The 11,797-nt window shown below is 38.8% G+C and overlaps 1 protein-coding gene across 1 annotated transcript in view; it reads right to left on the bottom strand.

Moving 5' to 3' along the window:
* Positions 1 to 1,429: 1,429 nt before the first annotated feature.
* ABHD3 (abhydrolase domain containing 3, phospholipase) overlaps positions 1,430 to 11,797 on the bottom strand; it is a 31,339-nt gene continuing 20,971 nt past the window's right edge. The window contains exons 5-9 of the mRNA XM_060775155.2: positions 7,615 to 7,727; positions 4,997 to 5,170; positions 4,204 to 4,252; positions 3,951 to 4,116; positions 1,430 to 2,261 (exon numbers count right to left, since the gene is read on the bottom strand). Coding sequence (XP_060631138.2) covers positions 2,083 to 2,261; positions 3,951 to 4,116; positions 4,204 to 4,252; positions 4,997 to 5,170; positions 7,615 to 7,727 — 681 coding nt within the window. The 3' untranslated portion in view covers positions 1,430 to 2,082. The remainder of the gene's footprint in view (positions 2,262 to 3,950; positions 4,117 to 4,203; positions 4,253 to 4,996; positions 5,171 to 7,614; positions 7,728 to 11,797) is intronic.

Genomic DNA, 11,797 nt, shown 5'->3' with positions numbered 1-11,797 from the left:
GTTTCTGAGCTAAACCTCTTTGTTGCAATAGACATTTACCATGTAAGTGGTTAACTTCTGTAATGCTCAAGTTGACATACAGAGGGCATTGAAGTCATTGGAAGATCTATCAATTTTAGTAGATGGTTAATTAAATTCTGAAAAATGAATCTCCCATGCTTGGATGAACAGAGGGAAAATATCAAAGGACATTTGTTGGGAAATCAGGATCCCATTTATCACCATACTACTTTTCACCATTGTCTTATTTAAAGCTGTGGCATAACAGACTCTGAATTCTGATTTTGCTTAAATGATGGCTTAAATGTTATAAACATGGATAGGAAGGCTGAAAGTGTTGATGTTAAGGTAAAGGTTTGCCATTGACATTAAGTCTACTCATGTCCGACTCGGGGGGGGGGGGTGATGCTCATCCCCATTTCTAAGCCAAAGAGCCGGCATTATCCTTAGACGCCTCCAAGGTCATGTGGTCAGCATGACTGCATGGAGTGCTGTTACTTTCCTGCAGAAACAGTACCTATCGATCTACTCACATTTGCATGTTTTCAAATTGCTAAGTTGGCAGAAGCTGGGCCTAACAGCAGGAGCTCATCCTGCTCCCCGGATTCGAACTGCCAACCTTTTGGTCAGCAAGTTCCACAGCTCATGGTTTAACCTGCTGCGCAACCAAGGGGCCCTTTGTCTTGGTCATAACTACACTGCGTTTTCAAAATTTTGAAAATAAAAAAGATTATCCCCAACACTTTGGTGGCAGGATAAAGTTGATGAAATTTACTGACATGCATGTCGAATGTTTTCAGTGCTAACTGATTTTCTGGCAATATAACACAAGGTATATGTGATGAAGGAATGCTACAAGAGGTTTACACTTTAATGAGTCATTCTGCTACTTTAATATTTGTCTTAACAACTAGAAGTAGGAGATGTCATTGCACTCTGTGTGTGTTTTGTGTTTTAAACACATTGTTAGTGTAGGATAGAAAGGTGGCAAAGGCAGGTGGCCAAAGTGCTACACATTTTAGTGTAGTATTCATATAAACCAACATAGGATTCCCTAGTTGCACAACTTATTGTCCAATGCCCTGAATGCACCAGTTGTTACAGGACTAGATTAGCTCCCCATCCATCATGTCAAAAGTGATAGGGTACTCTGTGCATATAGCTACTGGATGAAAAGCCACATTAATGATTACATTTACCCAACATCTTAGTGTTTTGTAAAAGGCCACTGTCACCATGTTAACCATGCCACTGGTTGGGACCCTCACTCTGTGATCAGCTGTGCACCGACTTCCACACATTTTTTTTAAAAAAGCATATGCACAGGCATCTTCCAGGAACTTGGAAGGCTGTCATACTCAAACAATGAGCTATTGCCTAAGTCAAGTAAAGTCAGTGCACATCAGTGTAAAATATGAAATGCAAGATGTTTATTTGAAAATGTAGTTTATTTCCATTCTTCATTTCAACATAAAACATCTGGTATAAATATAAATGTTGTAAGTTAATTAGCAATGTTAAAAAATTAAGACATATGGCATCAAGAAAAATGAAGAAATTGAAAATATAATTCCTACTATATAGAACAAGTGCAAAATTCAATGCTTCTGCAGTCCATGGCTAAAGTTCAAAATGGCTTTTTGAATTAGGTCTTTTTTAAATGTCTTATTTTATCTATATCATTTTCCTCATCGAGTACACTTGGAGAGAAGCCCACTTACAACATAATTGTTTCTGAATTTTAAGTGCATGAGAACAGGTAATCTAATGCATGATTCCTACATGTCAATTACCGAAAAAAGAAAAAGAAACCTGAGTAATTATCTTCTGTTTACTTAAAGATTTTGGTTAAGTGCAATTTAATGTGTGTAGAGTGCTTTTTAAGGTCATTCTTAGAAGGCAAATTAAAATAAAAACCAAACAGTAGTCATATTGCAAAATACTTAAGCAAAACGATACTTCTGCTTCTAAGGAGGGTTTTTATTCATTTGCTGGCTCATTTGCTAAATTGTGTGCATTAAGCTTGGTTACCCTGATCACATGTCATATGTCACTGTGCAATAATCATGGCTTTGGAAATTGCTATAGATTAAAGATGTTGCTTCCATGCTCAAACACAGCTTCAATAAATTGCTTGAAGACTCTGTCCATGTATGTACACTTTCGTGGCCACATTCCTTCCAGAAAACCAATATGGCCTCCACAAGAAGTAAGAATCAAAGCTACATTTGGGTTTTGCTTTGCAATGTCTACTGGTATGGCTAAAGTAGGAAGGAAAAGAAAGAAAGCATTAGTCTGAATCTTAAGGCTAACAGACTAAATTAGTACAGTCAACCCTCCACATTTGCTGGGGTTAGGGACACATATGGGATGCATACTCTTTGCCTACTCTTTAAGCTCCCAGAGTGGAGGACCTAGAGATTTTCTAGAGATAACATTTTAATGAAATCCAAGAATAATCACATCTGCAAAAGTCAAAACTGGAAATGTGGCGAGGTGACTATAATTTAATGTATAGTTTAAAATAAGTTCACATATGATGGGTACAGGTTACTCTTAATTTGGTAATAACAGAAATAAATGTCATTCAGGTCAGATTTTGAATCTCTTGCCATAATGGCACGATAAAGACAGTAGGAGTTGAATACTGGCTATTAATTCATTTCATATAATTATATCTACATCATTTATATGCCGCCCTTCTCCCCCTAAAGGGGCTCAGAGCGGCTTACAAGGTATATATATACATACAATATATTATATTATTAGCATACTGCAATATCAGTATTAAATATTACTATATTGTACTATACCATTATACTGTAATATTATTAGTAATATAACATGTAATATAAATATATAATTATAATAGCAGAGTATTGGTATTAGTATTATATTGCATTACATTATAATATTATAAATTAATATGTTAAAGTCTCCTCCCTAAACTACAAACTACAAATCCCAGAATTCTGCAGGAGGCAGAAACCAGATTTTAAGTGGATTTTGTCTCTACTGTGATGAGGCCCTTATAGAATGAAATTCAAGATGTATGAAATGTGTTCTATTTTTGCTATTTTACTATTATATCCCTTATTAATGTAACATCTGCTAAATCAGCGGTTCCCAACCTTTGGGCTTCCCAGAAATCTCAGCTGTTAGGAACTGTGGGAGCTGAAGTCCAAAACACTTGGAGGCCCAAAGGTTGGGAATCACTGTGCTAAACTTATAATAATCACTTTATTCTTGTGTCTTGCCACCATCTCCTCAAAGGGAAAGTCAGGGCAGCTTACAGATAGGACAAAGTGCCTGAAAACAAACATAAAAGTGAACACAATATAAAATATAATAAAATAAAATATATGCACGTATAAAAATATCAATTCAGGCTCAATCAAACTGCAATCCTCTAACTGTGTCGGTAAATTACTGGCACCATGGCCGGGCTGTAAACATTGGAATAAAATAAGTGCCAGCTGCAGTTATGGAGAGAGAGCATAAGATAAAGTGCAGGATATGTGACTACTACGTGGGACAACTACGGGCTAAATATTTTCAAAGGCTTGATTGGAGAGCCACGTCTTCAAGTCCCTACAAAAGGAGGACAGTGTGGGGACCTATCTAATCTTCCTGGGGAAGGAGTTCCAAAGCCGGGGGGCCATCACCAAAAAAGCCCTCTCCCTTGTCCCAACCAACTGCACTTGTGACAGTGGTAGGACCAAGAGGAGAGCCTCCCAGGCAGATCTTAGAACTTGCATTGGTTCATAGGGGGAATGTGGTTACAAAGATAGGCAGGACCTAAGATGTTTAAGGCTTTATAGGTGATTATATTAGCCTTTACCCAACTATGGCTGTTTTCCTATTATATTTTGGGTTTAATTTGAACTTATTTCTGAGGTCAGCCAAGAGCACTTTCATAGGAGGAAAACAAACAAAATGCATGAACTTGCCATGATTTGGTGAGAAGACATCATCCAGAGAATTTAAGCACAACACTGGAATGCCAATTCTTTTAAGCCTTTTATATGGACTAGCATCTGCATAGTAATCCTCAAGTGTAGGATAGCCAAACATGACTGAGGTGAACCGTCTGTCAAATTCTCTAATGGTCTTAGCCTGAAATACAGAATTCCCATTAAGAAATGTTGTAAGTGCCAGCAAAATTAAAACAGGACATTAAAAATGAATGGCTAATTTTCATACCTTCATGACAAGATTCATATCAAATTGCTTATCAAATATCTCCCGATGTCTGTAAAATAAAGAACTGGATCAAAGTATTTAAATACACAAGGAAAAAATGTCATGTCTGAGATAGAAAAACTATTATAAAGTATTAGCCGTCCCCATCCACGCGTTGCTGTGGCCCACATGAGGGTTCTGTGTGGGAGGTTTGGCCCAATTCTATCATTGGCAGAATTCAGAATGCTCTGTGATTGTAGGTGAACTATAAATCCCAGCAACTACAACTCCCGAATGTCAAGATTCTATTTTCCCCAAACTCTAGTTCACATTTAGGCATATTGGGTATTCGTGTAGAGTTTGGTCCAGATCCATCATTGTTTGAGTCCACAGTGATCTCTGGATGTAGGTTAAGTACAACTCCAAAACCAAAGGACACTGCCCACCAAACCCTTCCAGTATTTTCTGTTGGTCATGGGAGAACTGTGTGCCAAGTTTGGTCCAATTCTATTGTCGGTGGGATTCAGAATGCTCTTTGATTGCTGGTGAACTATAAATCCCAGTAATTACAACTCCCAAATGACAAAATCAATTTTTTGAGTGAAGGACATACATTGGGTTATTAGGTGTCTTGTGTCCAAATTTGGTGTCAATTCGTCCAGTGGTTTTTGAGTTCTGTTAATCCCACAAACGAACATTACATTTTTATTTATATAGATGTACAGTGACATCCTTACAATTCTTTCAAGCTGACAAAATTTCACATTAAGTTTACTATGGGTTTTTTTCCAAACTGGATTGCAAATTGGCTCACCTAGTAACTGAAGACTGCAAGCAGGTGGTTAAATAGTAATTGAAGAGAAGCCAATTCACAGGCCTTTCCAGTGAATCTGCAGATTCAAAAGCATTCCATCCTGCTGAAAAAACTACAGCTGCTTTTAGTGGTGTTTCTCTTCCTGTTTTGCCCAGATAATTTAAAAGAAGCATCCTGCAAACAGTAAAGCGAATAATTCATTGAAATAAAGCTTCATCAACCATGCCACCAATAGGTACCACTCCCTACTTCATCTCAATCCTAGAAATGTGTACCAGCCAGTGTATCGGGAAGACTGGTCCCAGCATCAATATAGTGTCCTTCATGCCAAGGCAAGCTGCAAAGCTAGCTTTTTAAAAAATACTGTCTCATCACATATTTAAATGGATGGGAACGATCTTGAAAGTGGTTACATTAAAAGATTACGCAAAATAATTGTATTCAGAAATACTTTGCATTAGCAGACGAGCACTTTGGCTTATTGTTTTAGCTTCGTTTTTACCAATCCTTGGCACCAGTTTTTCAAAGACGCTGGGAATACCACATGAAAAGGAGCGAGAAAGAGTCTCCTGTAAACAGCATTATTTATAGTTATCCAATTGTTGCTTTTTCTCTGAATCTATCCCATTACACTTGTTCCTTTTGGAAGAGTAATATATTTCTATTAATAAGGAATCTTTTGCTGCTTTCTTCTGCACCATTTCACACATTATTTTGGTCTACATTTTGGGAATATAAACAGTGAATATGATTATTATTTTTTGCTTTCACGTCATGTATGGGACGTAACCGTGTATAGTGATAGTTGGCCTGTTCTTCTGAGGAAGAAGCAACAACTGACTAAGCTTAAAGATGTTCTTGTTTATAGATACTGTTCCATACACATAATTAAAACAACTGAAGATTGAATAGAGGAAAAAGGAGAGAAAATATTTATTTCCTGTTACTAAAGAAGACTGTTGTTTTTAATCCTTTTTTATACAATGTCTCTGATAAATTGGCACAAGTACCAAGTTCTCAATTATATATTCAAAAAATATTTTAATAGTAACAAAAAGTTGAAGAAAACAAGAAAGTTACATCTGGTTGACTATAGTACCCGAGGTAATAAGCTAAACATCTCACATGGATGTATCCAGAGTTGTCCTAGTGCCAGTGGAAGGAACACAGTAGCTAAACAGGTTCCCTCTCCACCCTGCAGCCCCTGAATCTGCTACAGAAACTCTCACTAACAACAACAACAACAACAACAACAACAAGGATTTTGATATTGAACTGTAAAGACTCTGGCACAAGCCAGTAAAGGTGGTCCCAGTAGTGATCGGCACACTGGGTGCAGTGCCTGCACTTAAAAACAACTGGCACTGACAAAATTACCATCTGCCAGCTGCAAAAGGCCACCTTACTGGGATCGGCACGCATTATTCGCCAATACATCACACAGTCCTAGACACTTGGGAAGTGTCCGACATGTGATTCAATACAAAAGCCAGCATAGTGATCTTGTTTGCTGTGTACTAATCTTGTTGTGTATCAAATAATAATAATAATTTTGTTTCTGAGGAGTCCCGGGCAGCACAGCAGGTTAAAACTTGCAGTTGGAATCTGCAGTTGGGAGTGGGGTGAGCTCCTGCTGTTAGCCCCAGCTACTGCCAACCAAGCAGTTTGAAAACATGCAAATGTGAGTAGTTCAATACATTCTGCTTCGGGAAGGTAACAGCTCTCCATGCAGTCATGCTAGCCACATGATCTTGGAGGTGTCTACAGACAATGCTGGCTCTTCGGCTTAGAAATGGAGATGAGCACTACCCCCCCAGAGTCAGACATGACTAGACTTAATGTCAAGGGGAAACCTTTACCTTTACTTAATTTTATTTTTTACTTGCCTCTCCTCACAGCTTAAGGCAGGTTACACATAATCAAAACACATAATAATTTAATGTATTGAGGGAAATTAGAGGGTGGGAAGGGAAAAAAGAAGAGGACTTCAACCGGTGTGAACGCACCTGCATGTTTTCAAGCATGGCATGGAGCTATGATAATGACTGCATACCCACATGAGTGGGAAGTCCAGGCAACATGAGCTTTGTTCATAAGCTCATAACTACTTCAGGACCCTGGAACATGATATGTTACCTGATCGCAGGAGACTGGCTAATCTGATTGTCCGGAATATGGTGCATCATTCAATTTTTATAGTTAAATTCTGTTTAAACTTTCAAACCTAAAACCACTAATCGAAGTCCTTTGTTATAGGTGGGATGAGGGGGTATAAATACAGTTGATGAATGAATGCAATCACTTTATAGTGGTTAGCATTACCTATAATTTTATAACAGCGATTGGAGATTCTCATTAATAATGCTCCCAGTTTCTAGTTCAAACCTGCTTTACAAGCTGAGCATGTAAAAGAGCAAAGCAAAGCGTATTTTAAAAATTACATCCTCTGTCAGCTCATATTCCTTTGGTGAAAAGCAGAATCAGTGAAAAATGAGACCGATTCCATTTTCCACTGAATCTGTATTATGTAAGAAAACTCCTTACCACTGCCCTTTGCAACTTGCCTTCTAATGACCAAAGAGTGATCCTCCTGTGACTTCTGTTGCACAAATGCTTACCCTCCCATTGAAACACCCGATGCCACCAATGCAGCTGAGGAGTACAACTTGTGTATGTAATGAATAACAGTTTCCAAATCTTCTGTATTAGAAGCACAGTAAGTCCTCGGTGTCTAAAACAAGTCAAAAATGAGAAAGAGAATAATCATAATTTGCTTGATCTCTTTAAACCAAGAGCAACACAAAGCAGCAGCAGGATGGTTTATACAGCACTGAAGTTCAGTAAGATTAACTCTAGCCCAGTGGTTCTCAACCTGTGGGTCCCCAGATGTTTTGGCCTTCAACTCCCAGGAATTATAACAGCTGGTAAACTGGCTGGGATTTCTGGGAGTTGTATGCCAAAAAGCCTGAGGACCCACAGGTTGAGAACCACAGCAAGTCTAGCATAAAGGACATTTTAGAAGACGTGAAGTTGGACTTCTTCCAGTCACAGAATGGGCTGAGATCAAGTAGAAATTCTCAACTGAAGAGGAGAATAATTTTCACCATCCCCACCTCCCACCCAACGGGATGTACCAGCAAAACTGCCTTCTCTGCTTCCTCTAGCATTAACAGGTGTCAGATAACTATAGTTTGGATTCAAACTATGTTGGTCACCACAACAATGTGTTATCCATGTACAGCATGGGTATGCACTTACATTACTAACATTTTACATCTCATCCATTACCCACAAAATAGCTCTTGCTTGTAATTTAATGCAGTATTTCACAATACAGGCAGTCCCAAATTAAGTACAAGAGAGGTTCTGTAGGTTTGTCCTTAAGCTGAATTTGTGAGTTGGAACAGGTATATTTTAACTCCAGTCAATATATATATATACATACATACGCACACACACACACATAAAGGATAGCATATGGTTAACATCCCTATGGTGTTTATGTTGCTGTCTGTGCCCCTGTTCAGAAGATTTCACCTCACTTTTGGTCACTGACAGAATCGGATTTTGAAAAGATGCAACTTATCATGGAAACAAGAATTGGTGATAAAGCTTCAATGGATAAACCTTTCCCCCATTATAACTCTTCCAGGAGTAAATTTCCCTTCTTATGGGTAGATTTCTCTCCCTATTGTTTAACCCCCAATCTTAACTATGAGTTGTTTATAAGTTCGGTGTTTGTAACACTGCCTGTTTATCGAAGTCAGCGCCCTCCATAAAAGGTGTATTTATAATTAGGCTTAGGAGCATAATTATGAATAAATGCATATAGCTAGGGACAAAAGTTTTTGTAATAACATACTGAAGTCCAAAGTCGACGGAAAGTGCTGTAACAGTGTGCTAACGAATGGCAACACTAGTCAGACATGGCCTCGATGGAGCATCCTACCTCCTGTTTGCAAAGCTGCATATTTCAGGGCAGAGTTGCAGGAAAGGGGAGCATGAAGTAACCTCCTAAATGCCCAAATATTTGCACATACATTAACTCAGTAAATCTTATACTAGCTTGAGCCTAACACTAACATTTCTTACCCTTGAAGATACTAAGCTGCAGGAATGCAGGATGAAGCCCTCCAGAGGTTGTTAGATTGAGACAGCCCTGATAGCTCATAGTGATTGTGAGGATTTGGTCTGATAAGAGTCACACCTTCCACCCAAATCCAGAAGGTCAAAAGTTCCCTTCACATATCCAGTCACATGAAGGGCATCCCAAGCTTGGAGGTACTGAACACATATTTGCCCTAAAAAGTTTTCTCTAGAAAGGGTGGTATGTCAGCAAATTTCAAAGCATAGCACTGATGCAATGAAAAACAGAAATAAGATTGTGTGTGGGAGGAAGAGAGAGACAGAACTTCCCTAGAATATGAAACAAAACAAACCAAAATAACATGAAAAGAACCTCCAAGTCTCTAGAATTTAAGGAATGTTGGGGTATCAGTTGATGGAGGGCAAAAAGGTAAAACCCATCTGCTCAACTCCTTAACAAAATTTTAATAAGCATCCTAAAAAGAAGGCTTAGGTGAATTAGAGAGCCATGCTGTGTTATTTACTTCCTGTGCCACATAAGGCTAGAAATGATGAAATAGCAGGTTATCTGTCATCTTTAATCATTAACTCTAAATAAGGAAAATAGTTCAATGACATAGTAGAGTTTGCATACAAAAAAGTGCAATGTTCAGTCACAGACCTCTCTTATAAGGTGAATAGCCAACAATGGCAGATGAACACTAAAATTAGAAAATACTGGGCTAGTAAGACAAGTAGTGTGTTAGAGTTTTCTTTAATATTACATTTTCCTCAGACTTCTATATTCACTGCAATTTTAAATCTTTAATTCCATAAAGATATAGAATAGACACAATGTTTGATACATTAATATTTACACCAAATTCACCTTCCTCAAAATGTAAATCCAAAAGAATAATTTCTAGTCCTTAAAATAGAAAAGATATACCAATAAACAATTGACAGATCCTGGTAAACTCTGAACTATCAAGCCCTCCTCTCAGGCAGCCACTAGTCATGTTGGCTGGCAAAGTATTGGAGTTTCACTCCAGAAAGCATCTTTTCCAAGCTCTAAATGTGGGCAATGCTTTAAGAGGGGTTGCAGAATAAGCCTACAATCTTTCAGGGGAGAAGTCTCCTAGTTTGGTGGGTCTATTCATTTATACAGATTACAAGATTCATATATATATATATATGAATCTTATTGAAAGGGTTAACAGAACTTAGAAATGTTGAAATTCTAAAATGCAAACCTAGAGAGGGGTTTGTGCCTCTCCTCTGGCCTGCAGAAGACCAGAAGCCAAGAGGAGATAATGTATCTAGATGACACAAGATACCCAGGGTGGGTTAAGAACGCCCAGGGAGTACCCAGGGTGGGTTAACACCCAAAATGCTTATCTGTAACAATAATGTGTGTGTTTACGTAGTTTGTAGAGGGTTAGCAGTGAGAGACACTGAAATGGCAAAATATGAGAAAAACATGTTTTTGAATGGATGATCCGATAAGAGAGGTGTGTGCCCATGACACAGTGAAAAGACATGTATATAAGGAGACTGAAATATCCAAATATGAGAGACAGCCTTTTTTGAAGACACTGGTTTGTCTTGGTTGTTTCTCCCTGTGTGGCCACACTTGAAATAAAGAGATTTCTGCTTTACCTCTGGAGACTAGACTCTCTTCATTTTGTTGCCCTCTGTGATGGACTCAGCAAGGACCCCAAGCAGGGGGTCCCCTACATTTCTGGAGGTTCCACCGAGATCTAGCAGAGGTGCCGGTTTGATGAGATTCTAGAGGTTGTTGGCAACCCATTCCTGAAGGCGAAGGCTGCCCAATTGGGATGTATCAACAGAGGTCGAGAAGGGATCCCAAAACAACAGACCGATCCTTTTGTTCATCTTTGTTGGGTGCCCTCGTCAGCAGGAACGCTCCACTTGAGAGGAAAGTTGGAAATCTCGTCCCCAGGAACGTCAGGGAACGCAAGTCATCGTGACCAGGCGAGTAGAGGTTTTCTTGGGGAAAGGGAAAGTCTAGACTAGTAAACAGGCGCCAGAAGGGTGGAAGGTTGGAAAGTATTGTCTGTTCGGGAGTGTGAAACAACTGAATAGGCACCACCCTTAGGAAAATGGGGCAAAAAGGGAGTAAGAAATGCTCAAGCCCATTGGAATGTATGGTTAAGAATTTCTCTAAGTTTAGGCAACAGATGCCAGGATGTAACAATGCCCAGAAATTGCAATTTCTGTGTCAGGTGGAATGGCCGAAATTTAATTTAAATCCCAGATGGCCAGAAACCGGAACTTATGATTTGAAAATAGTAAGGCAATGCCTTCGTTACATAGCTGCCAACCATCTAGATTAGCTTTGCTATATAAATGCATGGAGTGTTGTGTTGCAAACCCGACCTCCTTGGCTTTTAAAATGTTGCAAAGAAACTCCCTCTTGCATGCCCTTACTTGCCAATCCAACAGCACCATTTAATGGTGAAAGTAAGAAGGTCATATACCTTGATTCTGCAGAAGGACAATTAGAGCTGGAATCCCAGCCCCCACCATATGTGTCATAAGTACTTTTAAAAACATTAAATAGGTTCTTTTATTCCGCTTTTAGTGAGACAGGTTGCATTAGGCATTTTCAGGGGGGAAAAATAGACACAGACTCCAGTACTTACATGCTCTGCTCCATGGGAAGGACAGAGGTGGTGTATTCAGAAAGTGTCAGATATGCTATGGGAAAGCTTG

This window comes from Anolis sagrei, chromosome 4 (genome assembly GCF_037176765.1).
Source record: "Anolis sagrei isolate rAnoSag1 chromosome 4, rAnoSag1.mat, whole genome shotgun sequence".
NCBI classification, from domain to species: Eukaryota; Metazoa; Chordata; class Lepidosauria; order Squamata; family Dactyloidae; genus Anolis; species Anolis sagrei.
This window is presented reverse-complemented; position numbering and strand designations above follow the sequence as displayed.